At 60.2% G+C, this 25,871-nt stretch overlaps 2 protein-coding genes across 4 annotated transcripts in view; both read left to right on the forward strand.

The window, feature by feature from the left end:
- Window positions 1-1,604: 1,604 nt before the first annotated feature.
- On the forward strand, window positions 1,605-4,582 carry LOC311190901 (retinol dehydrogenase 12-like). The gene is made up of 6 exons (XM_084262965.1): window positions 1,605-1,778; window positions 2,895-3,134; window positions 3,257-3,346; window positions 3,427-3,615; window positions 3,872-3,978; window positions 4,086-4,582. Exons 1-6 carry the CDS (start codon window positions 1,622-1,624, stop codon window positions 4,278-4,280), a joined length of 978 nt encoding a protein of 325 aa, XP_084119091.1. The 5' UTR covers window positions 1,605-1,621; the 3' UTR covers window positions 4,281-4,582.
- Window positions 4,583-8,350: 3,768 nt separating this feature from the next.
- Window positions 8,351-25,871, forward strand: part of DCTN1 (dynactin subunit 1) — a 63,061-nt gene continuing 45,540 nt past the window's right edge. For all 3 annotated transcript variants that reach the window (XM_084263777.1, XM_084263778.1, XM_084263779.1), the window contains exons 1-2: window positions 8,351-8,413; window positions 13,175-13,319. The gene's annotated coding sequence lies outside the window, so the exon portion shown is untranslated. The remainder of the gene's footprint in view (window positions 8,414-13,174; window positions 13,320-25,871) is intronic.

Below are 25,871 nucleotides of genomic sequence, written 5' to 3' on the forward strand. Positions count from 1 at the left end.
GCTGCTGCCGGATGACGCCGCCGTTGCTCCCTGGCAGGGACCCCCCCTTCCCTCCCGGCCCCCGCTGCGGGTGCCGCCGGCTCCCTGCCCATGCCCGGGCCCTGCCAAGTCCCCGGGACAGCCGGAGCGGGGGCGGCATCTGCCGCGGTGGTCCCCCGGGGACACGGAGGGGAGCAGCTCAGAGGGGTCCATCCACGGGGCACTGCCGCCGGGAGCCTCCCGCAGCAGCCTGGAAACAGTCTGTCCGGGATGGACCCCGGGCAGCTCCAGGGCAAAGCGAGAGGGGTCCGGCACCGTCCCAGGGGTCCCCAGGCTGCACCCTAGCCAGAGGCCCGAGCGCTGGATCAGGCCGCAGGTGGAGGTGCTGGATCTGGGCACAGAGGACAAGGGGCTGCCGCGTCCCCAGGGTGCCCCACAAGGTGCCCGCTGGTGTGGCCGGGGGTCAGACCTGGGCAGCTCACAGCTGGCCCGGGGGCTGGTCACCACGGGGGGGGCACGGCTCCATCTGTCCCTCCCGAGGTCCCCGCAGCACCCCAGCACCCTACCCCAGCAGTTTGGTTCCCCACTGGACTCTGTTCAGCTGGCGCCCGGCGTGACCATCAGACGGGGCGGCAGCGTGAAACACGGGAGCTGCAGCATCCCTGCACATGGCGAGGAGGAGGAGAAGATTGAGGAAGCCAAGCAGGACCTGAGACCCATCTGTCCCACCGTGCCCTTCCCAGTCACTGTGGCCAGGAAGGTCACGGGGGACGGCGAGAGGTGATGGCGAGAGGTGATGGTGGCCAGCAAGGGCTGGGGCCGGCACAGGGCAGGGCACTGTTGTGGTGTGGGGCAGCACAGGCTATCCCAGCTGCTCAGCAAGGGCAGGAGCTTGGCACCCTTGGCAAGCTCTGCTAAAGAAAATAAAATTAAAACAGAGGTTTCTGTCACTTGGCTCCTGTCCCCCACTGAAGACCAGCCCTGTGGCTGCCACACCGCTGAGCTGGCGAGTTCCTGCGCCGGGGCAAAGTCCTCAGCAGCCAGCGGGGCCACCAGCCCGCCAGGACCCAGCACACTCTCTCACAATGTACTCACTGTTTTTCAGCCACATACTCTGCAGCTGAGCTCCTCCCAAACGAGACATGAGATGTAGCGGGGTGAAATGTCAGCATGGCTTTACCATGTGAGCTCTCCCCTGGGTTTGCCGCCGCCCCGTGTGCTGGGACTGCAGCCCATGTCTTGTCCATCAAGAACCAGTTTCTGGATGTGATGGTGTGGGGCCGTGCTCAGGGATGGGGCCCAGTTCCCAGCAAATGCTGGAGGCTTTTGAGGCTGACACAACTGGAGAGCAGCATCATCCTGTGGCTAGCGGAGCTCATCCAGTGCCAGAGGCTCAGAGGCTGGGGGAGCCCTGGAAGGCTGTGCTGGCTGCTGGGTGCCTGGGGAGGGGCTGTGCCTGCATCCCCACGCTGCCAGCCCCAGCTGGGAGAACAGGGACCTAGAGTCAAGGCTGCCATTCTGGGGCTGCCAGGCTGGGCAAAGGTCCACGGCTAACCTCCGACCCCAGGTGGACTCTGTTCCCCAGCCACACCCTGGTGTCCTGGCCAGATCCTGCACCCCAGGCAGGCCCCACGGTCCAGCCATGGAGCTGCCGAGCGCCTGCAGCCACCCGTGCTGGTTCCTGCTCACGCTGCCCCTGGGGCTGATCCTCTGGGCCAGGAGGAGACCCGTGTGGGACCCCCGCAAGTGTCCCACCGACCTGACCGGCAAGACAGTGATTGTCACCGGAGCCAACAGTGGTGAGTGGGGGACTGGTGGCATCGGTGTGCACGGGCTGCAAGGGCTGGGCTGGGGCTGGGGAGTGCAGGACCAGATGGCCACAGGGCCTGGGAGATTCAGGATCTGGGCGCCAAGCTGCGGGTCCTTGGCCACAGGACCCAGCTGCTCTCCTTTAGCAGCAGGAGCCGGGGGCAGTGGCAGCTCCCTGTTTCCCCAGGACTGGGGAGGGGCTGGGTGTGTGCACGCGGGCGTTGCCACAGTGGCATGGTGCTGTGGGGTAGTCTGCAGGGGACATGGGTCCCCCTTGTGCAGATGCTGAACCACAGCAGGTCCCTGGGCACGCACGATGTGCCCACGGCATGCTCAGGCTCATTGCTCTCAGACATGTCCCACACCACGCTGACTGCCTATGGCTGCACTATGTGCTCAGGAGCTGGTCCCTGGTCAGTGAGCTGCCCCAGCCAGGCAGCGTCCTTGGCCCAGCAGCAGCTCTGCCTTGCTGGGCTCAGATCAGCCCCACGCCTGCAGCCCCTGGGCCGGACTCTGCCCTGGCCAAGTTAATGACTGACAGGCAAGGCCAGTGTACTGCTGGCTGCACCCCAGCCGACCACCATGCTGCTGGCAGCCCTGGGTACCGTGCTGGAGCCGTGTGTCAGGGATGCAGCTGCTGCTCCCACCTGCATCACACTGCAAAGCGAAGGTCTGGGCTGGCACAGCCTGTGGCAGGGGATCTGTATGCCAGGGCTGGTGTGTCCCCCTGTCATTCCCTGCTGTGTCAAAGCACCGATGTGGAGTGGTGTCAGCACAGCACGGCTGGGTGGGTTTAGTGGTTGTGCCAGCCGTGCTGCCCACATGGGATCTGAGCTGTGGGGAGCTGCCACCACCATCTCCTCCTTGCACCTAGTGCCCATCCTGTCTTTCCCCGTCCCCATCTGACACCCCTTGGTCCAAGCTGGGGCAGCCCAGGATGGGAGCTGGACTCCTTGCAGCAGCTGAGCTGGGACAGGGTCCCCCTCTATTGCTGTGTCCTACTCCCAGGGCTGCTGAGACCCTGGGGTCGGGGGCATGGACCCTCAGGGACCCTTTGCTCCGGGGACCTAGCAGAGACCAGCCCGTACCCCTTCCATGTGCCGCAGGGATTGGCAAGTGTGTGGCCTTGGAGCTGGCCCGCAGGAATGCCCGCACCATCCTGGCGTGCCGGAGCCAGGAGCGGGGCCAGAAGGCGGTGGAGGAGATCCGGGCGGCCACCGGCAACCCTGCGGTGCTGCTGCGGCTGCTGGACACCAGCTCGCTGGCTTCCGTGCGGGCCTTCGCCCAGGCCGTGCTGCGGGAGGAGAAGAGGCTGGATGTGCTGGTGAACAACGCTGGCCTCACTGGTACGCACGGCGTGTGGGGTCACACATTGGCTGTCCCCATCCCGGCTGGGGTCCAGCTCCCTGTCCGGCTGTGGCTACGCCAGCCTGGCTCCCAACCCGGTGCCCCCTCCTCTCCCTCCCAGGGCTGCCCTTCTCTGTCACGCCAGAGGGGCTGGAGCGGACCTTCGCCACAAACTACGTGGGCCCATTCCTGCTGACCAACCTGCTGCTGGGTGAGCATGGAGGCTGCCGGGGCTGGTGGGGGTGGGGAGGCTCTGGGGATCCCTCTGTGCTCACCCCCTGCTCCGCGCAGACCTCCTGAAGGCATCGGCGCCCGCCCGCATCGTCAACGTCTCGTCCTTCCGGCACAGCGTGGGCACCGCTGACAGCCGCTACCTCACCGGGCAGGAGCGGCCCGGCAACTACGCCGCTGCCTACGACAGCACCAAGCTGATGAACGTCCTCTTCACTGCCGAGCTGGCACGGCGCCTGCAGGGCACAGGTGGGTGCTGAGCCGAGCTGAGCCTTGCCATTTCACGGCGCGCCGCGCCATGCGGTGCTCTGCGGCACGGCTGAGGGGTCTCGGCCCTGGCACGTCCCCCAGCATCCCCTCATCTCTCATGGGTGGGGGAGGCCCTGGGCAGGGATGGCCTCGTCCCTTGGGGCTGCTTCTGGTGGGATGGATATGAGGGATCGGAGCCCTGGAGGCAGGGGTCTCCTGTGGCCCCCAGCCCGGTGCTGACAGCGTGGCTCAGCAGGGGTGACCGCCAACGCCCTGAGCCCCGGCGTGGTCAGCACCAGCATCATGCGCCACTTTGGCTGGGCCATGCGGACGCTGTTCATCCTCATCCGCCCCTTCATCAAGGTGAGCAGCAATGGGGGAAGATCCCACCCGGCACCCTACCCCATCCCCAGCGGGTGGGCTGGGGGGGAGCAGCCGGGTACCCTCCTGACCCCCTCTCCACCCGGCAGTCGGCAGAGCAGGGGGCTGTCAGCACCATTTACTGCGCCATCTCGGAGGAGGCCACGGGCATCACCGGCAAGTACTTCGATAGCAACTGCAGGCTGGTGCTGCCCTCCATGGCCGCCCGTGATGCCGGCCTCGCTCGCAAGCTCTGGGAGGAATCGGAGCGGGTGACGGGGCTCAGCGATGGCCCTCGGCACTGAGCCCACGGAGGCTCTATGTGGGGACACAGCCCCCCACCCCCCCGTGCTGGGGTCCCTGTGGCCACCCGGGACATGGGGTTGGATGCTGTGGGGGGGGGATGCTGGGGCTGGCCACAGCACCCCGAGGCCCTGCAAAGGGGTCACTCCAAATGAGCCAGACCCCAGACTCACAGGCTGCAGCCCCTTCCCACAAGGGAGAGTGGCCACGGAGCCTGGCCGTGCTGGAACGGCTGCCACGATGTGGCACAGACGGTGTCATTAGCCGTGGTGTAATGCCTTTATTAAAGTGCCCTGTGCTGCCAGCGCTGGCTACGCCCAGGTGATGTCCAGGTCCAGCTGCTGTTTCCAAACTGCCTGCAAGAAGCCATCATAGTCCCGTCGGTGGATGTCCCGGCAGTGGGACAGGTCCAGGCGGCGCAGGTGGCTCTCAGAGGCCATCAGAAGCTGTACAGTCCGGCCAGACACCCGGCTCTCAGCCAGTGAGAGCTCCTGCAGCTCGAGCAGGGGCGGCCCCGGTGCAGCCAGCACCGTCTCAAACACCGAGTCCAGAGGGAAGGGGATGCCGACCAGGCTGAGGGTCTGCAGGTGCGGGGCATGGCACAGCACTGAGGCCAGTGTGGCACGCAATGCCAGCCCATGCCAGGCTGGGAAGATGCCCGTGGTGCCAGCTAGGGTCAGGGAGAAGCTCTGGAGCCGGGGCAGGGTGTGGGGCAGCAGGTTGGTGTCCCAGCGGGATGGCTCGTCTGGTGTCTCCCCGTTGAGGTCGGTGTCCGGAGGGGCGTGCAGCTCTGCAGTGAAGCGCTGTAGGACGGGGCAGTCAGCGAGGAGGGTGGCCAGCGAGAGCTCGTCCTGGCAGCAGAAGCCGTGTAGGGCCAGGGTCTGCAGGCGGGGGCCCAGGCTCTGTGCCAGCGGCAGCACCTCTGCCAGCTCCCGGCCCACCCGGCCGGTGCAGCCCAGGGTCAGCCGTGCCAGGCAGCCCCAGCCCACCAGCTCCCGGATACCCGCCAGTCCCGGGCCATCGCCCAGCCACACGCCGACCTCCTCAGCCTGGGGACAGATGGTGCGGACGGTGGCCAGGGCAGGCTCCTCCACCTCCTCCACCTGCCGCAGCGGCAGGGTGAGCAGGGTGTCCCCCGCAGCTGCCCCCCGCCACCGCGCCAGCTCCTCCAGGGAGGGGAAGCCCTCGGGGTCCTTCTCGCTGTCCAGCTGCTGCCCGTGGAGGAGGTGGAGGGCGTCTGGCACAGCACTGTGCGCCAGGAACTCCAGGCGCGGCAGGGCCAGCAGCAGGAAAGCCAGTGTCACTGCCATGCTGGTGTCCCCACCAAGCTCCAGACCGTGGGCCAGCAGGACACGGAGCACCGGGCAGCCAAGGGACTGCGCCAGCGGGTCGTAGGCCAGGTGCCGCAGGGCGCGTGGTGACACCTTCTTGCAGTGGGACACGTCCAGCTCCTGCAGGCGCCGGCAGCAGGATCCCACCGCCGAGAGCACCTGGACGTTGGCTTGTGTCTCCGCCAGCCCCAGCCGGGTCAGCAGCGGCAGCCCCTCCGCCAGGTCCACCAGCACATCCGCTGACAGCCGGCTGCAGCCGTGCAGGTCCAGGGAGCTCAGGCCCTGCAGCCAGGACACACAGCACCATCAGTGGGTTCCCCAGCACCCCTCCGTCCCCACCCCACCCGCACCCTCGCTGCAGGGTGGGCACCCCCTGCCACCCCCCATCCTCGGGGCGGATTCCCCGGCCTGCTGACCTTGCAGCGCAGGGTGATGAGCTGGCCGATGGCGTTGCTGGCCAGGCTGGGGCAGGGGCGCAGGCTCAGCTCCCGCAGGTGAGGCACCAGGAGGAGGTGGAGTGCTGCCCGCGTCAGGCGCCGGCTCTCGCCCAGCAGCCGGATCAGGTCCTGCACCAGACTGCCAGCTGCAGGGGCAAGGGTGGGGAGACAGGGGTCAGCGCTGAGAGCCTCAGCATCGCTTGCCCGACCCCCTCCTTCTCCTCGCAGAGGGGTGCCCGGATCCCCACGTCTCACCCAGGTCGTTAAAGGGGCCCATAACGAAGCGGAACTGGTACTCATCCAGGTAGTTGTCGCTGTAGTCCTTCACCCAGACGCTCTGCATGTGCCGGGCCAGGCTCTGCAGGCAGAGGCTGCCCAGCGCCGGCACCTCCTTCCTCCTGGGCATCGCTGCTGCAGGGGAAAAGGACGGTCAGGCACGATGCACTCTGGCCAGCGGTGCCAGAGCTCCCCACGGGCCCCAGCAGCACTGTGACTCCTCAGTGCCTGAGCTTATTTCGGGTGCACTTCAACCATTGCCCCAAAACGGGTTGGGGACAGTCCTGCCCCGGTGCGTGTGGCCACACGGCACAGCCCGCGGCGGGGTGTCTGCTCTGCCGGGGCTTGAGTGAGCTCAGCGAGCTGCGCGGGGCTGGTTTCGGTTTTGCTCGGCTTTGCGCACTGGGATGATTTCCCTGTCCCAGCCAAGAGCTGACTAACCAGCACGGCTCGCTGCGGCACACCCTGAACCTGACAGGAGAAGGGAGCGGGCGGCACCAACGGGGACACCCCCAAACCTCACCACCATCACCACCGCAGGCAGGATAAGCGCCGTTAACACTCGTTAATCCCGCTGTGTTAGGACCCCCGCAGTTAAGAAAAGGGAGGAAGGGCCGGCTGAAGTGTCAGCCCGGCTCACACTGACCCCGGTCCCCAGGTCTGTAAAGTCGGGAGATATCCCAGCGCAGCCAGTGAGCTGGGGAGAGCTTAACTGGGATGGGGTGGCTCAGCAGCGTGAGAAAGGCACACCACTGGCAAAGGGGGCCGGGGAGCCTGTGGGTCAGACCCCAAGGAGAGGGAGCAGACCTTTTGGGAAGCCGCCTCCAGGGAACAAAAGGGGTGAGAACTCGGCAGGCGGCTCGGAAGGATGGGGACACCCTGTACCCTCGCGGCTGTGAGGGAACCAGCTCCGTGGGCACCGGGGACGTGTCACCATCGCTTCAGCGGCGGACACGCTGGCCAGGTACGGGCAGCTTCCGGGGCAACGGGGGCAGAAAACCGGCCACGCCACCGGCATCAGAGCGCTGCGACCGGCGGGACACCGGCGGGGATCGCCCGGCCGGGGAGCAGCCTCGCCGGGACGGGCTCTGTGGGACCCCGGGACGCCATGCCCGGCTCACTAAGGCGGGAGATGGGCCCGGCCGGGGGAAAAGGGGGGCTGCACAGCCGGGAATCCCCCCGGAGAGCGGGGGGAAGCAGCCAGCCCGCCCCTTCCCAGAGGGGCAGTGCGGGGGGAGACTCCCGGTAGGGACGAGGGGCAACTTCCTCCCCGCCCCGGCGGTCGCCTCCCCGCCGGCTCCGCGCTGGGGAGCGGGAGCCGCCCTCGGCCCCGCGCTACCCCAAGGACCGGAACCGGGCCCCGACCCGGGGAGGCCGGGAGCGGGGATCCCGGTACCTGCTGCCATGGAGACGGGATCCCCGCTCCCGGCCTCCCCGGGTCGGGGCCGCTGCCGGGCCGGCAGCACTTACCGGCGCGACCCCGTCCCGTCCCGTCCCGTCCCGCTGCTGCTGCTTCCTCTTCCTCCTCCTCCTCCTCCTCCTCCTCCTCCTCCCTCCCGCCCGGCCCGGTCCGGCCCGGCCCCACCCCCCGGCAGGCGGGACCCGGCCCCCCCCCTCCCCCGCTACAGGCGCCGGCGGACCCCGCCCTGCCGCGCCCCATTCTGCCGGCCACAAGGCATCCCTCTGCCAGGCCGCCCCGCTCGCTGGAGGCCGTCCCGGTCCGTCCGTCCCCCCCCGCCGCCGGGCAGAGCTGCCCCGCCGCCCCTCGCCGGCGCCGGGCACTGACCCCGCCGCCCTCCCGTCCCTTCTCCCCGGCCACAACGTGCCCTCCCTTTTGCCCGCAGCTGGCCAGCTTCACTGCCGCCCATGCGCATGCGCGTTCCGGGAGGCCCCATTCCACCCTTCCATCTCCTGAGGGCTGCCCCGCGCCGCGCCTGTCGCCAAGGTCGGCCGGCGGCGGGGCTGGGCGGTGCGGTGGCGCGGCGTGGGGCAGGCCGGCGGGGCCTGGCGGGGGCTTCCCGGGCGGACAGAGGCCTCTGGTTTCCCTGAGCCGGAGCCGGGGAGCGGCGCTGGGGAGCGGCCGGGCGGCAGGTACCGGGAACGGCGGGGGAAGGGAGGGAGTGGGGGGCTCCCCGCCTGGCGTGAGGGACTCCCCGCCTGGCGTGAGGGACTCCCCGCCTGGCGTGGGGCGCAGCTGTCGTGTCGGCGCTGGGGTGCGGGGCGTCCCCTCCTCCGCCCGGGGCCTGTGCGAGGGGAGGCCGGTGCTTGAGTACCGGGGGGTACTCCGGCCTGGGCGCCGGCGGGCCGCTCCCCCCGGAGCCGGGGAGCCCCGGCCCCCGCCGCTGAGGCGCCTGTCGGGAGCGCTCCCAGGTACGGAGCAGGGCTCGGTGCGGGCTCCGTTCCTCTCCGTGCCCCGCGCTGGGTACGCTCAGTGCGTGTGGCGCGGGCGGGGGGTGCCTGGCTCCGGGGGGCTGGGCGGGCGGGGGGGGGGGGGGGGGGGGAGGGAACCCCCGCGGGCGGCCTCCGTGGTGCCGCTGTTTGCTGTATCTACCGGGGAGCAGGGCCTTGGGGAGCGCGACGGGAGCGGGGACACCCCCCCCTCACGCTCTCTTATTTTTGGAGGGTTTTTTTTCCCCCCTTTTCTTTTTTAAATCAAGCGTTGCCCTTGCCCTTCAAGCTGCCGCTGGTGGGAGCTGCGGATTTTGGGGGTTAGTGCCAGGGTAATTCACCTTTTTCCTGAGCGTGGTGCTGGAATCCTTCGCTCCGTCCCAGGCGCGGGGGGTGGCTGCCTTGCGCGGGGTGTGGCGGGGCGGTTTCATGGCGGAGTCACGCCGGGTGAGGGGTTCTGCAGCGGAGGAAAGGAAAAGATACCAGTCACCCTGCCTCTGTGGGAGCCCCTCGGTGGAGGGAGAAGTCGTTCTGACCTGTGAAGGGAGCCGGGAGTTCGTGTGGGTAACCTGCGGCTTTGCTGTCTGTGAGAAACACCAGTTCTGAGTTAAAGGCTGGGCTGAAACAGCTTTTGGATTGGGAAAAATGGGGGGTTTGGAGGTGGGAAGGGAGCAACTTAGCCTTTGGATGGTTGGTGACTGGGCTGGTTGGTGTGGGTGGGTATTTAGCAGCCACGATGAAGAGCGAAATCATCGTGGCCAAACATTCTCTCCCATACAGTCTAGTGAAGATGTGGGGTCACCCTTCCGCCTGAGGATTCTGCCTGTGGGCACACAGGGGTACAAACCGGTGCCCTTGGTCGTCAGCAGAGTGTTTGAGTGACAGACTGGCCCAGGGAGGGCTGTCCCACCTGTGTGTGGGGTCGCAGGGTGCGAGTTAAAAGCTGCCTGTGAATAAACACTGGCACTTAGGGGTGCTGCGTGTAATTGGTGCCTCGAATGCTTCTGGTCAGTGTGGTTGCTTTTGTGTTTGGAGGGATTAATTTTCTCCTCTGCAGCACGAGGGACAGGAGCCCCAGGTTTGGGTTGTGTCACCCCTTGCCCCTGTCCCGTGCATGTTGCAGCTGGGGCAGTGCTGCCTCACACTGCACCACCCACACTGCCGTGGTGTTACGCCTGTGAGGAGAGAGCCTGAGATTAAGAGGAGCACCCTGTCTCTGCTCTGGGGGTACAGTAGTGCTCTGTGAGGGGGTGTGAACCCTCAGAGAGGAGCCTCACGCCAGAGTTGCTGCATTCCCAGCCCAGGGGCACCAGTGTATCCTGTCTCCCAGCACTGCTGTCCCCTTCACCAGCCTTCCCCAGAGGAGTTTCCCCAAAGCGCCTGCCTGGTGCCTGTGAGCTGAGGGGCTGTGCCCAGCTTTCATTATTAACTGGGTCTCTCACAGCGCTGGGGCTGTCAGTTTGTGCTGTTTCACTATCCAGCGAGGTCCCGGCAGGTTTCACTGGCAGGATCAGTTCCCATCAAGTGAAACCTCTCAGTGCTTGGACTCGGCGTTGCAGACGAGCGCGGTGCTTGGCACAGAGCATCCCATTTTCCCTTTTTTGCTAACAAAACCTCCTAGTTTGTGTCTGGTTAGCAGGGGGATTCCCTGAGCAAGCCTGGCAGAGTGTCTGATGTTGGCCATGGGTGTTGTGTTTGGGCTGTTCTGGTTTGGTTTTAACACCCAGTCAAGGTCTTGCCGCCTGACCTTGGACCAATTCCTCCTTTTCCTTTGCTTTCTCCTTCAATTCCCAAACATGAAGCCGAGGCCCTGCCTCTGACCTACTTCACAGCACTAGGCACTTCTCCTTGGTGATATTTGGGGGGGGGGGGGGGGCAGCGAGCAGTCTTTGTTTTGAGCAGAAGGGCAGCTTCAGGGAGCCCCAGCCTGGGGAGCTGAGGCTCTCCCATACATGGCTGTGAGTACTAATGCCCCATAAAGCCCCAAACGCTGCAGGGGGACTTGGGGAACCAGCATCCCATGGGCTTTTGCACCCATTCTTACAGAGCTGGCAAGCCTGTCTCACTTGAGAACCCCCTGAAGAACAGCAGGGAAGGAGATGGGCCACAGACACGCAGGGACTGGAGGAGCCAGAGGTACCCGGCTTTTCCTCCTGGCATGATGAGGAGCGTTATTCTCTGCCAGGTTTTTGATCAATTTGTGTTCTATTTATTATCATTTTTTAATATTCTTTTGGTTCGTGGCCCCAGGTAATGCTGGCACAGACTGGGAGAGGTGGCATCGTGCCTCACCACCACCACCACCATCCCCCGTTAGCTTCCCTCCAAAGGGAAAAGGGGGGAATGGCTGGGAATCCCGTTAACGAGCGGAGAAGTTCGTTAAGGATGATAATCGGTCAGGAAAGGAAGTGGAGGCAGTGGTATCAGCCCTGTACTGCACTGATGGCTTTTCCAGCAGTTGGCCAGAGTCTCCCAGGGAATAAATAACGGGTGGTGGTGGCTGTGAGCGTTTGGGGCGTAAAGCGGAGCACGCGTTACTCAAATCGGCTTCTCCTGACGTAGCGGCGCCCGGTGAAGGGTAAATGACGGGGGACAGGGCTGGGGGCCCGATGGCAGGGGAAGGGTGCTGGGCTGTGAAATGATGGATGGGTTGTTTTGATGGAGATGAGCTCAAATCGACTGACCTCCTCCTGCTACCCGCGAGCTGGGGCTGGTCCGCAGCATCCTTTGCTTTTCCGGGTGCGTTGCCGCGGTTACCGTCTCCCCGGCAGCGCTGCCGTTGGTGTTATCGATCGCAATCCCCCAGTGTTCTGGGGTGTTTTTAAGCTTAAAAAGGAAAACCAAAGCCAAAATTCTTAGGTTCGTGGTGTAAGCCAGCGACAGTTGCCCCGGCCTTGAGCGGCAGCCGCCTGCCTTGGCTGCGGCGCGGCTGCGGCGGGGCTGTGCGGCGGTGCAGGGCGCAGGCTCGCGGCGAGTGCCAGCCGGGTCCTAGTGCCTTGCGTGGGAAGAGGGTTTTGTGCCTGATGCAGCCTGAATTGCCTTGTTTGAGGTGGCAAACTGCCCCTGCTGGAGGTGGGGCTAGGCTGGGGTGGGGTGCTGGTTGAGCGCCTGCTGTGGGTGTGTGGGACAGGGGGAGCGATGCTCCGCGCTCCAAAAAGAGCCTGGCCTAAAGATGGGATGGGATGGGTGGGGGATGCGTGGAAGGTGGGGAGAGTCTCTCACTGCTCAGCAGGGCTTTCAGCCTCCCTGTGACAGCACAGTGTCTGTCCTTTGCTACTTGGCCATCACCACAAAGGAGAACTTCTGTTCAGGTCTTTAACGGCTCGGCGAGGTTTTCCTCTGTATCGGTGACCCTGTGTGCCAGCGCCTGTACCTGACGTCTGTCAGCCAGCACAGGTGTAACAGGGCAGATGGAGTTCCCCTCACTGTTCTTCTACGTGTCAGGCAAGAGCAGAGAAGAGCCTGGGCTGACTTTCAGGCTGCCTGTGGGGAGCCTGCGTAGCCCAGGGTCAAATGAGGAGTCCCCAGCTCAGCGAACTCCATCTGGCTTCCTACTGACGTGGCACAGGCAGAACCCTGAAGTGCCACTCGTGGAATTTCTTTTCTGAACAGGAGTTTTTGCTGGGAAACTAAAGTAATAAAATAGAGAGAAATGCCAGGAAAAAAGGAGCTTTGCTGAAGCAGTTTCATGGGGAGGTGTGTGCCCCTGTATAAATGTGTGTATCTAATTAAATGATCTGGAGTTTCGCTCTTCCTAAACTAGTAGCAAGGAGTTTTCTGAAGGCTCTCAAACCTCTTTTGGGGCTGTTCAGCTTAGAGAAAAGAAGACTAGGAGGGGATCTTATTAATGTTTATAAATATCTCAAGTGTGGGATACAGTGGGAAATGTCCAGCCTCTTTTCTATGGTCTGTGGGGACAGGACAAGGGGCAATGGCTGCAAGTTGGAGCACAGGAAGTTCCACACCAACATGCAGAAGAACTTTTTCACAGTGAGGGTGACAGAGCACTGCAACAGGCTGCTCAGGGGGGTGTGGAGTCTCCTTCTCTGGAGATATTCAAGACCTGTTGGGACACCTCCCTGTGTGACCTGTCCTGGGGAACCTGCTTTGGCAGGGGTGTTGGACCTGATGATCTCTCAAGGTCCCTTCCAACCCCTGTGATTCTGCCATTCCTGCTCTGTTTGCTCCCAGGGAATGAGCTGCTGGTGTTCAGCTGCTCAGTGCCTGGACTCTTTCTTGCCCTGTGCTTTCAGCTGGTTATTCTCTGGCCATTGTACCATAGCTTCTCTGTAACAGGTACTGTGTCAAGAGGCAGGGTGGCTCCCTGGCAGTCGTGGTAGGTCCTAGGAAAGCCGTGGAGACAAAGGGTGCTGCAGCCTGCACTCGTGCCTTGCTGCTGCAGAGGTGCTGTGTGGAGAGCTGTAACTTTTGCCACCTTTTAATTTTGTTTTTCCCCCCCCACAGGCGAAGGGAGATCGCCCCAGACTTGGGCAAGAGTGACCCCAGTGCACGAGTTATGCCCCGAGCTGATGTAGTTCAGCCTCCCGCGCTTGACACGTGTCTCCTGAGAGCCAGCGAGTCGGGTTTGTGAGCGTGCACAGCCTTTAAGGTAGGTGTTGCTGCCTTATAGACACCTGGAGTCCTGAGAGGGGCTGTGCTGCACTGGCTGAGGGTGAGGAGGTTACTGCCAGCCCCTTCCTGGTGTGCCAGCCATCCCTCTGCCTGTCCTTGCTCTCCTGAGTGCCCAGACCCGCTGGAGCTGTCTCCAACTTGGGGGATGTCCAGTTCCTCTCTCTAACAGGAAGTTTTCTTGTCAGTGCTCTGGAAAGCGAGGTTGGACTGGGAATCTGGTAGCCTCTTTGTGCAGTGGCTGGTGTGGCTTGGGAATAAACCATGCCAGGGCTCTGTTGCCGGTGATAAGCCCAAGCTCTGGTGGTGAGGCGAACCTGGCAGGAGCTCCTTGGCCATTTCTACACTGTACTGATATATTTTAATGTCAGCTGTTGTGGTTTTACCCCAGCTGAGAGCCAAGATCCGTGCAGCTGCCTGCTCTTTAAAGGAAAAGAGCAGGGGAAGTGTGGGGGGGTGTGAGGCAAGGGAAGGGAAAAGGAAGGGGCAAATAGCAACCCCAAACCCAAGAAACCAAAAGCCCATGGGTTGGGATAAGGATAGTTTACTAAGATAACAGAAAGATAAAGTATAACAATGCTGACAGGACTTTAGAGCAAAAAATATATGAACCTGTTTCTCACCGAACCCACAGCTCAGGCCGTGCCACCCAGAGCCGTCCCAGAACCCGACTGTCCCCCAAAAACCGCGCATCCTGGAGCTGCCCCCACTCCTCCTACCCTCAGCCCCCTTTATACTGAGCATGAGGTGATTGGCATGGAGTACTCTCTTTGGCCAGTTTGGGTCACCTGTCCTGGCTTCGTCCCCTCCTTTCTCATGAATAGAGAGATATGAAGAGCTGAGAAAATTCTTGACTGTCTCACAGCAACTAAACCCATCAGGGTGTTATCAGCACTGCTTCCATTTTAACACCCAAACACAGCATTCCAACCACTGCTACAGAAGAAGTTAACTCCATCCTGGCTGAAACCAGGACATCAGCTTACAGGAACATTCAAACCCTAGCCTTTATTAAAGCTGACATTTCCTAAACAAAGTTAATTAAAGGATGTTGAACCAGCAAATTTAATCTCAGCACTTCGTATGAATCAAGAGAATTGGGTGTGTTTTTGTGGAAAAGGGGATGCTGTAGTTCCTGGTAGTGGTGGTGGCAGCCCCTGGAAGTGCTGGGAAGATGTATTCATCTTGAGTGTTTGTGTGGGTGAAGGAGCAGTTCATCCAGAAGCAACAGTGTCTGAGTTTGGAGAAAAACCCCAAATCACTTCCTCCCTGTAGAGCAGGGCTTGGGCCGAGATTGGGTTCTTTGGGTGCCATGGCAGCCAGGCTCACCTCATGGTGACCTCACGGGTCTGTTGATTGCTTGCACTGCTTGCTTAGGCTGCTCTTAGTGCTTTAATTGCAGGAAGCTCTCCATACCCCCCCTGTAATGCAGTTTCAGTTAACTAATAAAACGCTGCCTGACGTTGGCTTCTTGTCTTTCCGTCGAGTTTTATTTTTCACCCCAAATTCCTCATGGTAAATGAGAAGTGAGACCTGGAAACGGTGTCTGTGGCTTTGTGGTTTGGCTGGGCTAAGAAATGAGCCCTCTTTGGGTGGGGGGGAGAGTTGCTGTTCCATCCTCCTGCTCGGCAGGCATTCAGCCTGCATCCAGTCACAAACTCACTTTCAAAGGCTGGTTTGTGTGTAGCTGTTTCCCTCTGGGTTGAGGAAACGCTGAGGCAATTTCAGAAGGCTCTGTTGGGAATGGAGGTTCTGCTGCTGTGGGGAAGGAGGGCGGGTGGAGAGAGGATCTGGGCAGAAATCCTTCCCAGGGAGAGTGGGGAGGCCCTGGCACAGGCTGCCCAGAGAAGCTGTGGCTGCCCTTGGGTCCGTGGCAGGGTTCAAGGCCAGGCTGGATGAGGTTTTGGGCACCCTGGGCTAGCAGAGGGTGTCCCTGCCCATGGCAGGGGTGGTACTGGGGAGTGCTCTGAGGGCTCTGCCCACCCAAACCCATGGGGGGTTCCATCCTTGGTGGTGCAGTCACAGGGAGAGCCGTGTGGTTTGGTCACTCTGAGCCTGCCCGTGCTACAGCGGAATGTTCTCAAGTATTTTCATTTCAGTGTTGAGTGACCTCAGCTCGAGGCTGCTTCCCTGTCTCTGCAGCTTTTGGAAGGGCCATGGGGGCTTAAGTTACCCTGGGCCTGTTGTCCTTTTTGGGGCTAATCACAGGCTCGTTCTCAGGTTTCCCATAACTTTCCAGTGATACTTAACGAGTCCCTGGCTGTGTATTAGAAATTTGGCAGGTGTCCTTACTGGAAGCATCCTCCTCCTTACTCCTTGGTGTTGTCTCATTCACTGGGCGTTTGATTTCTATCCCTGCTGTGTTTGAGTGGCTCTGAGAGGAAACTGGGTGCTTTGCTATGTGCTTTGTTTGTCAGTGCTGCTCTGCTGTTGGTCATGAGGATGCTGGCCACTGAGCTGACTGGCAGGGGGGCTGTGGGGACCTGGGGGAAAACTGTGCCTGGGGAAGGGTTCCCATGCACAGAAAGCCCTGGGATTGGGGAAGGGGGAGGAATTCACCATGTGGCTTTTGTCATTTACTTTTTAAACAACAGTCCCGCTCTTTTAGCCCCGGCTGAGCTCACTGGGAGGGAAGCCTTCCTGTCATTCACAGGTATTTTGCTTCTCCTGCCATCTGTCCTGTTATTCCTAGGGCTCTGTGGGAAGAGCAGCAGTAAGTTCCTGTCCCTTGAGGGGGAATGTGTCCCTCCTTCCCTGTCCCCAGGCTGCTGCAGGACCATTCCCCCTTCTGTGCTGATTCCTGAATTCCTATGGCCAGTTCCCATTTTTTTTCCTGCTTGCAGGAAGGGTTTAACTCCATGTCCTGGGTTCTCATCTCATTGGTTTGAATCCAAACCCTGCTGTTGCTCTCCTGGGATCAGTGCCCTTTGAGTGTGTGTGTGAGATGGCTGTGCCCTGTTTGGCCAGGGCCTGTCTGTGTTGTAGGACCAAAGTTGTGCTGTGCTTGGGGGCTCAGGGGGCTCTGGTCTCCCAAGGCTCTGAAGTGTGCTGCTGCCTCTGAGGGAAGAGGTCAGGGCTTTCCTGGCTCTGCAGGTAGGTGATAGCTCCCTTGTGGGTGAAATCCAGTGGATGTTGGCTCAAAAGGGGGAAAAAAATAACCAATCAAGATAAAGCATATGTGGTTTGTGGTGAGGTGTCTGCCCTGGGTTGGAAGTCCAGCTCAGCCAGGAGCCCCTCTGAACAGTGGCCAGTGGTGGCCACAGAGGAGAGGAAGAGGTGAAACGTGGCGACGTTCCTTCCAGTGTAACCTCCTGGATGCTGGCAGCAAGTCACCAGAGGCTTCCAGAGCTGGTGACGCTTCTGCCTGTGGTTAGAAGCACCTGATGGCTTCTCTGAAGGGGAAAAGCTGTGGTTTGGGCTTTATTGGAGAGGAACTGAAGCAGTGCTGGCCTTGTGAGCCCGAGCAGGGCAGGGGCGCGGGGCTGGCTCAGCCAGTGCTGGTCTCGTGTCGTCATTTGGGTATGTTTGGCTGGTTCTGGCTGTGTTTGACTCTGTTTCTGTCCAGATAACGGGGGTTTTGGCACCAGATGCCCTTGCTCTCTCCTGGGGCCAACAGGGCTGAGTGGAATGGGGGCTCTTGGCTTTTTGTGACTTTCTCGGTGACATTGGGGTTGCATTTCTGTTTCCTTCAGAGCAGCAGGGAAGGGGCTTCAGCTCAGACATCTGAGTACCTGCAGCAGGCTGCTTAGGAAGTGTTGGGCAGGTTTTTGCTTTCCTTTTGTGCGGGGATAGCTGGGGCAGGTTTGTTGGCTGCAGAGTGCTTATCCAGCGGGTGATTTCACCTGGGCTTTGCGTGGGAAACGTAACTGTGCTCAGAAGCCCCCCCAGCTCTCCACTGGTTCCTGCAAATGCTTGTTGCTGTATCCTCAAAGGATGTTCTTCCCCTGTCTTGAATGTGCTGCTCCCTGTTCTGAGCCGTGCTTGGCTCTTTCAGTGCATATCTGTGGTGTTCAGGCTCCTCCATCCAGCTTGTGGCTCCTGGAGCAGCGCTTCGGCACAGGTACGGGCGGTCGGAGAAGCCCACGTTTCTCCACAGCCTTTCATTGGAGACCCACAGCCATGCAGGCATGGGGTAGGGCTGGGTAAGGCACCACGGGGCACCCGGGTCGCTCTCATTCCTTGTTCCTAGCATTCCAAAAAATGCAGCCCCATGTTGACCCATCCAGAACTTTCCGAGCAGGTTCCTCTTCGCCTCTTTGGAACCTTGCTGGTGACGTTGGCTTTGCCCTCGCCTCCTGCTCCGTGGTGGCTGCAGCCAGGAGTCACGCTGTGGTAAGATTTGGTGGTGTGGCCCCTGTGTTGAGATACATGCCAGGGAGGGGGATGATGGCTGGGTGCTGGTGTCCCGGGCTGTTGGTGGGTGCTGGTGTCCTACAGCCACGGCATGAGGCGGCTGGGTACGGTGCCGTGCCAGGAGTGCCCCGCTAGCCCCGCTTGCCGTTTTGCCAGCCGCAATTAGCGCTGCAGACAGCTCTGAGAAGAGGGGCTGATGACTTTAATTAGCCATCTATTCACATCAGCCAGGGAAGGAACAATTATTGATTTTAAAAAAATACCCCATGATTAACTGTTTGGTCCCCGTGCCGCCCGTCTGCCCGCGCACGCCTTTTCCCCGCGGCGCCGTGCGCGGCCGCGGGGGTGCTGGGGCGAGAAGGTGCACCACGGCCTTGTTCCTACATGTGCTTCTCTCTGGAGGGGTGCAGTGCTGGGACAGAGGGAGGAACGAGGACTGGCTGGTGGGGGGCAAACCTTGACGCCGGGCAGTGCCGCCGCTGCGGTGTCCGGGGGCAACTTGGGTGGCTCAAGACGGGAGGATATTTGGGTGGCGGTAGGAGGAGGCGTTATTCATCCTGGTGCTCCGGCACGAGTGGGTGAGTGGCAGCCGTGCTGGTGGCCGTGCCGGGGCCTTGCAGTGGCTGTGCTGGTGGCCGTGCCAGGGCCTTGCAGCGGTTGCGTCGAGGAGGCGGTTGCGCCGAAGCCGTTTCCTTCCCTCCTGCGGCTCCAGTAGGAGCTGGGTAGCGTTAGGACCCAGCGAGCTGGCAGCGGTGACAAGTCTGGAGCAGCACTAGCGCAGAGTAGTCTCCATCGGCTGGGCTGGATTGCTGCGTGTCCCTGTGTTACAGAATCGCTGCCAGAAAAGGGCTTTTTTTTTTTTTTTTTCCTTTTTTTTCTTTTTTTCCTCCCCCTTTATTTTTCTTCCACCCCCCCTCTCCCCCCGCCCCGTTCTGTGTGGCCCCAGCAGAGCCTCGCTGGAGGGACGCGGGGATGTTAGATCTGCCTAAACGTGGAGAACCTCTGCTGAATTACTGCCGGCCATGAGCTGAGAGCATTATCTAAAAATAATAAATCTTTAAAATAAAGAGGAGAGGCGGCACAGCATGGCCCAGAGCAAGAGACACACATACAGCCGGGTAAGATATGGGGATGGGGGGGGGGGGAGGGAAACTTATTTACAAACTCCTGGCTATACTGATGGATAATATCATAATGCATCCTAGTGCTATCTGTTGCAATGAGAAATAGGGCTATTTTTGTACTGAGATCTAGATTGTGCTTCCCCTGCTTTCGGATTGCTGGGATTTGGTAGCTCCATCGCTAACGATATCTGTTATCCTGTGTGGTGGGTGGATAAATAGCCTGAATTTCATTAGCAGCCGTGTCCTTTTGATTTAAGTTAGTCTGTCTGTGCTGTTCATTATCGCTGATAAACGCGATCGAGGCGTCAGCTGAGCCTCCAGTTGATGACAGAATCTTTCTAGGGCTTTTCAAGCACAAAGATTCGGGCTTGTTTTCCTTCCTGCATCGTGGTTTTTCCCTTCCTCTTTGCTTATTTTCCAGGTTGCACGGTGAGATACTGAGCTTCCGAGTGCCTGAAAATCATTTCCAGGTTTTACCGTATTGCAGTTAACCCTGGGCTGTGCGGTGGGCAGCAGATCCGGAGCCGGGCACCGGCCCTACAGCGAGGCCTTTCTTTGGAGTTTCTTTCTTTTGTCGTTTTGTTCTTCCTGGCTGGGCTGGTGACAGACACTCGCTGTTTTGGGGACCGGGGCAGCGTGTTTTCGGCCTCTCTGTTACTGGGCGCTTGCCAGCTCGGCAACGCGCTTTGTACCGCCGGGGTCGGTGGCAGGGGTGGGAGGGCAGACCCCTTCCTTCCCACCGCGGCTGCCGGGCGGAGAAATGCTCGGGGGGAGGGGGGGGGAGGCTGTAGGGAGATAGTGTGAGGCAGTGGGAATGTGGGAAGTTGCTTTGCCCACCCTGTGTGGGGTAGAAATGTGGTTTCCGTGTGGGGATGCGGCTGCGGAGCGCTCCCCTGGGCCGGGGGATGATGGCTGCGGGTGTGTAAAGCAGCTCGAGCTGCTGGGGCTGCCTGCCTGCCAAACCTCCCTGCTCGCTGGGAAGGAGGTGAAATTCCTGACTGAACTGTGACAGCCCTGTCCTGCCCTGCTGCCTGTGCCGGGTTTCGGTCAGGCAGGCCGGCTGCTGAGGCTCTTGGATGTGAACAGGCTTCTGTGCCTTTCCCTCAGAGCCCATCTGGGAATAGGTGCTGTGCCGGCCCTTCTGGCAGGGCTGGACAGCCTGGCTGTCCCAGTGCCATCCCTATGAAGGCTTTGGTGACCTGTGGTCCTATGCCAGGGCTGTGGCTGGTGCCACAGTGTTCAGAAACAGCTGAGCCATTCCCAATTTGACCTCTTGCTTCCCAGCCTTGATCAGGATGAATCCAGTACCGCTGGTGGGTGGGTGGGGGGGCTTCATCCTGGCTCATCCACAATCCTGAGGGCGGCAGACCCGCACCGCTCTGGCTTCTGCTGGGCGAGACGGCAGCCACCCCCACCATGTGGGTGATGGGTCTGATATTAATCCTGGGGTAATCCCCCCCCTTTCAGCGTGGCAGCGCTGTGCACTCTCTGCTTGGTAATGGCTGGACCTGACAGGCATTGGAATGATGTCCCAGTCTTCCCTTATTCCGGCCGTGCCGGGTCACGTCTGGCGTTTGAGGCTGAGCGCATCGTACCTGCAGCCGTGCATCTCCTCTCAGGGCCCTTCAGAGGCGCTGCCTGTGCTCAGGGTTCGCCTGAAACTTTTGATCTGTACTTTGAGTGACAGTTTGAGGTTCAGTTAGTCAGATCTGCACGGTGGGGGGGGAGGTGCCCCTGTGTGATGGTGAGAGCCTGGCTCCGGGAAGGAGTACAATAAATATTCCATGGGTGTCACCCGCTGTGATGGAGCGAAGCGCTTGTAGCAGTCGGTGCTCGTGGTGGTGACCCAAACCTCGCTGAAATGGCAAGTCAAGTCACTTGGAATTGCACCTGTTTTCTGGTGACTAAGGACTGGTGTCCTTGAATAACCGAGGGGATGCTCTGTGTGCTCACGTGTAGTGCTTTGAACAGAGGTGGAAGTGAGTGAGCGGTGCCTGGTGTGTGGATGGAGCACTGGGCAGTTGCAGTGAGGCCCATGGGCTCGGCTTCTCAGCCAGAGGAGGTTTCTTCTCCAGCCCTGCCTTGTCTGAGCAGGACTGGCAGCTCCTGGGACAGTGGCTTCCTGGATCCACTGTGTAGGGACTGTCTGGTTCCACATGGGCACACTGTGCTCCCCATGCACCATCAAATGCGTCACTGCCTTGTGCCCAGTGCCTGAAATTGGGGTGTGTGGCCAGCTGCAAAGGCTGGTGTGACCAAGAGGGTGCTTGTGCTTTCCCTGCCTGTTGGGCACTGGCAGAAGGTGTTCTCTTGATCACTGGTGGCAGGGAAGAGTTCCTAAAACTCACCCGAATCTTTGTCTGTCGGTGTCCTTGGGGCTGGAGCGTGGACTCTGCAGGCTGTGGCGTGCAGCTCTCGAGACTCACCCTGGCTCTTGGGAAGGGATCAGTGAGGAGCTGGCGCTTTGTACAGTGTCTGCAGCCTGAAGGAGTCCTGGGTCATGTCACTGGCTGTTGTGCCTTGGTAGCCCCAGGGATGTCTGTCCCCAAGCTGGCGGTGTGTCTGACCCCCATCTCCTTCCTCCACAGCTGGCAAGGGACTGTGGCTGCAGCTGGGCTCCGGCCTCATGTCCCACCCCTGACCTGGTGCTGCCCTTCCACCTCTGCCTGGGAAAGTCATTGGGTCCCCAGCCGGCGGTTGCCTGGCTAGGAAGGTAGATGGGGATGTGCTATTTCGAGCTTGGACAGGTTCTCTCCTTTTAAAATCTCAGATTGTGGTGATGGTGGTGTTGTGAATCTTGGTGAGAATGCCAGTCTTGGGTTAACCCAGGGAAGTTGGCTTCTGGCTTGTCCTGACACCAGGGGAGATCTGAGGCAGGAGGTTGGGTTGAGCCTGGTGTCAGTCTGACACGCTGGCAGTAGCGTGAGGAAGGGAAGGCATCGGTGCTGAGGCAGGGGCTGCAGCCATCCCCAGCTCCTGCAGCTCTGCAGCTGCTGCGAATGGTCAGAGCAAAGGGGTGTGTATGTGTTATCAAAACCATGCTCCCCTGCGTGGGGGGAACGTGGTGAGCTCCTGAGCTTAAAACCATCAAGATGCTGGTGAAGGATGTGTGCCATCATCCTCCCACTGGAGCAGGGTGACTGGTTGTGCTGCCCCAGCTTGAGGTAGAACCAACATGCTGAGAGAGAGCCTTGCCCCAAAGGGTGTGAGTTCATCAGCAGCTTCTCTAGTGCTCTCCTGGCCATCCTGAACGGGAAACATTTCTGATCAAATTAGCTCTGGTTGGCACACGACCTTCAGCTCTGATGGATTTCTGTATCAGACAGACTCATGGAGAGCAGATGGTGCTACCCCAGCGCTGCCTGTGCCTGTCGCTGCCATGGTTGGATGGTGAGCTCGGGACTGGGGGCTGAGTTTGGGAAGGGGCATTGCAGCCATCACCTGTGTATTTCACGGGCTGCCTGAGCGGGGTGGTTGGTGTGAGGTCCATTTGGGCACAGAGCAGCAGGGCACTTCTCAGTGCAAGCTGAGGAAGAAGCCAGGGGAGGCTGGTGCAGCCCCTGGTGTGGCACAGATGACCACGTGGACTGATGGTGGTGAGCCTGCCCGAAACACCAGAGGTGTGGGTAAGGTGTGTGGATGGTTTGTGTGACTGTGCTCTGATGGTGTTACACTCAGCAGCTCAGCCTGGCTGCTTCTGGTTCTGCAAAGAGCTGGGGGTGTTTCGGCAGTTATGTGAGCTGGGGGAGATGTTCCCTTTGCTCCCTCTGTGGTGGCTGGGACCGTACCTGTCACCCAGAGAAAGCTGTGGGGGGGTTGTGGCTCCTTTTTAGGGGACTCTCAGTCGTTTTACCGTGTGCCTTCTGACTCTTTCCGCTCGACCTGTGCGTCAGTCTGTCTTTCCTTTGGAAGGGTGGGTGGACTTGGGACTGTCCCACCTCTGCTGGCTCCCAGGGAGCTGCAGCCTTGGTGCAAAACTGCCTAGGGTGGGCTTCACTCAGCTCCCTGAGTGGCTCTTTATGGCACTTGTGCTGTGTCCCAGTGGGACCAGGGAGCACAGAACACTTTTATACCTTTGCAGGACACTTACGTACTTTCATGGGGGTTGTAAAGTAAAGAAACTGTCCTTTTTTTGCCCCAGTCAGCACTGCAGCCACCCTGCCACCCCACCAGAGCTCCTTCCAGGAGGGTCTTTATGTGACCACAGAGTGACAGAAGAGTTTTCATTGCCACACTGAGTTCACTGCCTGCATACATGTGAGCACAGGTGCTGCTCTCCAACTTACCACCCTGTGGTTTGGAGACCATCAGAGAACAGAGGCAGGGGAACGAGGTACTCTTCTGCAGGGAGGTGTGCTTGCTTGGGGTTGACTTGGTGGCTGAAGGAGCTCCGGGGCCCTGGCTGAGGGAGGAAGAGGAGGAAGAGGTTGCCCTAGACCACTTCCTAGAGGAGGAAGAGATCACACTATTCCTCTGCATGAGGGGGTTGGAGGTGGAAGGAGATGGAAATGGCCACGGTTTCCCGATGAGGCGTTTGGGGAGTTGTGCTCACCCATATGTTGCACCCACATGGTTTCCATCTGGGAAGGTCCCTGTCCTGGGGTTGACCACAACTGGGTGCATGGGACTCTTCTCAACTTCCAGGGCTCCCCTAATTATTCTTGTTGCCTTTATCTTTTTGTTCTTGTCTCCACTGGGGCTGAGCGGTGCCTTCCCTCGCCCCGAGCGCGTGCACGGCTTAGGAATCCTGCTCCTTCATCAGTTGGCTGGTTGCTGTTTCATCTGGGGTGAGCTTTGCCTTGGTAGGAGTTGGTAGGAGTCCTCTTCTGGGTTCTCTGAGTCAGATGTGCCAGGGGAGGGGAGCTGCAGGCCTTCAGAGCACAGGTTGTACCTTTTCAGTGCTGTGACTATCGAGGTCTCATTTCAGAGAGGTGCTGGGGACCGGGGCAGGGGGGGGGGTCACTCTGAAAGTCCCCCAGTGAGGTGCAGTACACCAAAACTGCTTGGGAGCTGTGAGTCCAAAGTGCTTTGTTTGCTGATAGCACAGACAAGGGGCTTCCTCGGGAAGGGAGGGCACTGGGCACGAGAGCACCACGGAGTTAATAGCCTCTGTGTGGGTTTTAACATGAAGCCTCCTTCCGTGGCTCCACAGAATTCCAACCATTTCATAGCTGAGACCGTGTGCCCCTCCTTTTGCCAGACCTAATTGCATTAACTCTTGTCCTTCGGCACTAACGAGATCGCTGGCGTGCCAGGAGGACGCTAACGACTTGTTCCATTATGTTCTTGTGGCAGGGCACACCCATATGTTGTTAATTGGCCACTGTGTTAATTACAACAGCTGGAATGGTGACATGCCACCAGACTGACCCGTGTCCAAACTGAGGGGAGTCATGGGGTGAAGGAACACACAACTTTTTTGGGGTGTCTGCAGTATCATTAAGGAAACCTGTTGTTGGGGGGTGGTGGGGGCTGATGGCTGGGGCTTGGGCAGGTGCTCCCGTTGTCCCTGAACATGGAAACACGTGTGGATCTGTCTGCTCTGCCTCTGCCTGAGCCTCCCCAACCCCATCCCTGGGCTTGGCGTGAGCAGCCGTCGCTCTGCTCAGCTGAGGGAGCCCGTCTGTCCCACTGGTGGGACTGCAGCTGCCAGTGCTGCTGGCTTCAGATGTGGTGACCATATGCCCTGTCCACAGCAGAGATGTCCCAGGGCAGCTGAGGTGCCAAGCAGGCTTGTATGGCCCTGCTGAGGTCCTCACTGTGCCCCTTCGCTGCCTGGGGTGGTGAGGGAGCAGTGTGGCTCCACAGATGCTCTCACTGCATTATTGGGCTGTGGGTGGCATCAGTGGGAGATGCTGTCCTGGGTCTGGGCAGGGCTTTGTGGGGAGAGGAGGAGGAGGAGGTGAGTCAGGGAAGGGAGATATGAGGGGCTGGTGCTGGCTTGGCTCTGGGTCTCCATTGCTGCAATGTTTCAGCCCTTGACTATGTCCTTCTCCTTCAGCACTTTTTGTCCTTTAAAAGCAGTTAAATGGTGCTTTGCAGGCCTCAGATCTGTCCTCCTGAAGTGTGCAAATGTTTGAGACCGAGGTGGGTGCCCCAGGCTGAATTTCCTTGTTTTTCTTGGCCAGCAGCTTTGGGTGAAGTTCTGGTGTCCCTGGGGCAGAAACACTGTGATGCAAAAAGCATCCTTCATCCGGGTTTGCAGCTAAGTGCCTGTTGGGATTTACTGGGGCAAAGCAGCTGGGGTAGCTCGCTGTGTGCCCCTGTGTTGTGTTTTAGGTTGCAACCCAGTAATTTAAAGCCTTTTTTATGTTTGATGTGTTGGGGGCTTGGCCTGGACCTGATGCAGCAGTGATAAATCCCCTGCCAGAGCGGGCTGAAGGTTGTGTGTGCACCCAGCTCAGGTCTCTGCTGACACTTGGCTCGTCCGCGGTCATCGGGTACAGCACTGCTGTGAGCAGGGCCTGGCTGTTTGGGGGGGGACAGCTGGGCACCCAGCATAGAGGACTAGCAGATACCCACAGCACCTTCTCCTTGCTGTTCATGGGCACTTCCAGAGAGAAAACAGAGGTTTTTAGGGCTCCTGGGGGATTTCCTGTTGGTTTACCCTGGTAAAAAATAACCCTCAAATGCGTTGCCAGTGTGACGGGATGCATAGAGAAGAAATACAAAGCCCTTGGTCTTATTTGCTAGTGAAAATGCCAGCACTCCTTCCCAACCAGCCTCTAAAAGGGGGGGCCAGGCCTTTAAAAAGGGGGGCCAGGCCTTTTAAAAGGGGAGCCCTCCGCTGCCTGAGCTGGCAGGTCTTTTTCAGACGACTCAACAGATTTACAGTCATTTGCATAATGCTGTGTGTTGCTGCGCTAACGTCAATTATTCTGGTCTCCCCTTTCACAGCACCACAGAGAAGAATCCATCTCCTGATGGGTGGGAAATGTGCACATCCCAGAGGCTTTTACCTGCACTTTGGTTATATCCCCTCACCCCTCAGCTGCTGGGCTGTGGAGCTGGGAGGGGGGGCTTTCTGGGGAGGGCTTTCTGGTGATGGCTGGGTG

This window comes from Gallinula chloropus (genome assembly GCF_964237585.1).
Source record: "Gallinula chloropus genome assembly, chromosome: 4".
NCBI lineage: Eukaryota > Metazoa > Chordata > Aves > Gruiformes > Rallidae > Gallinula > Gallinula chloropus.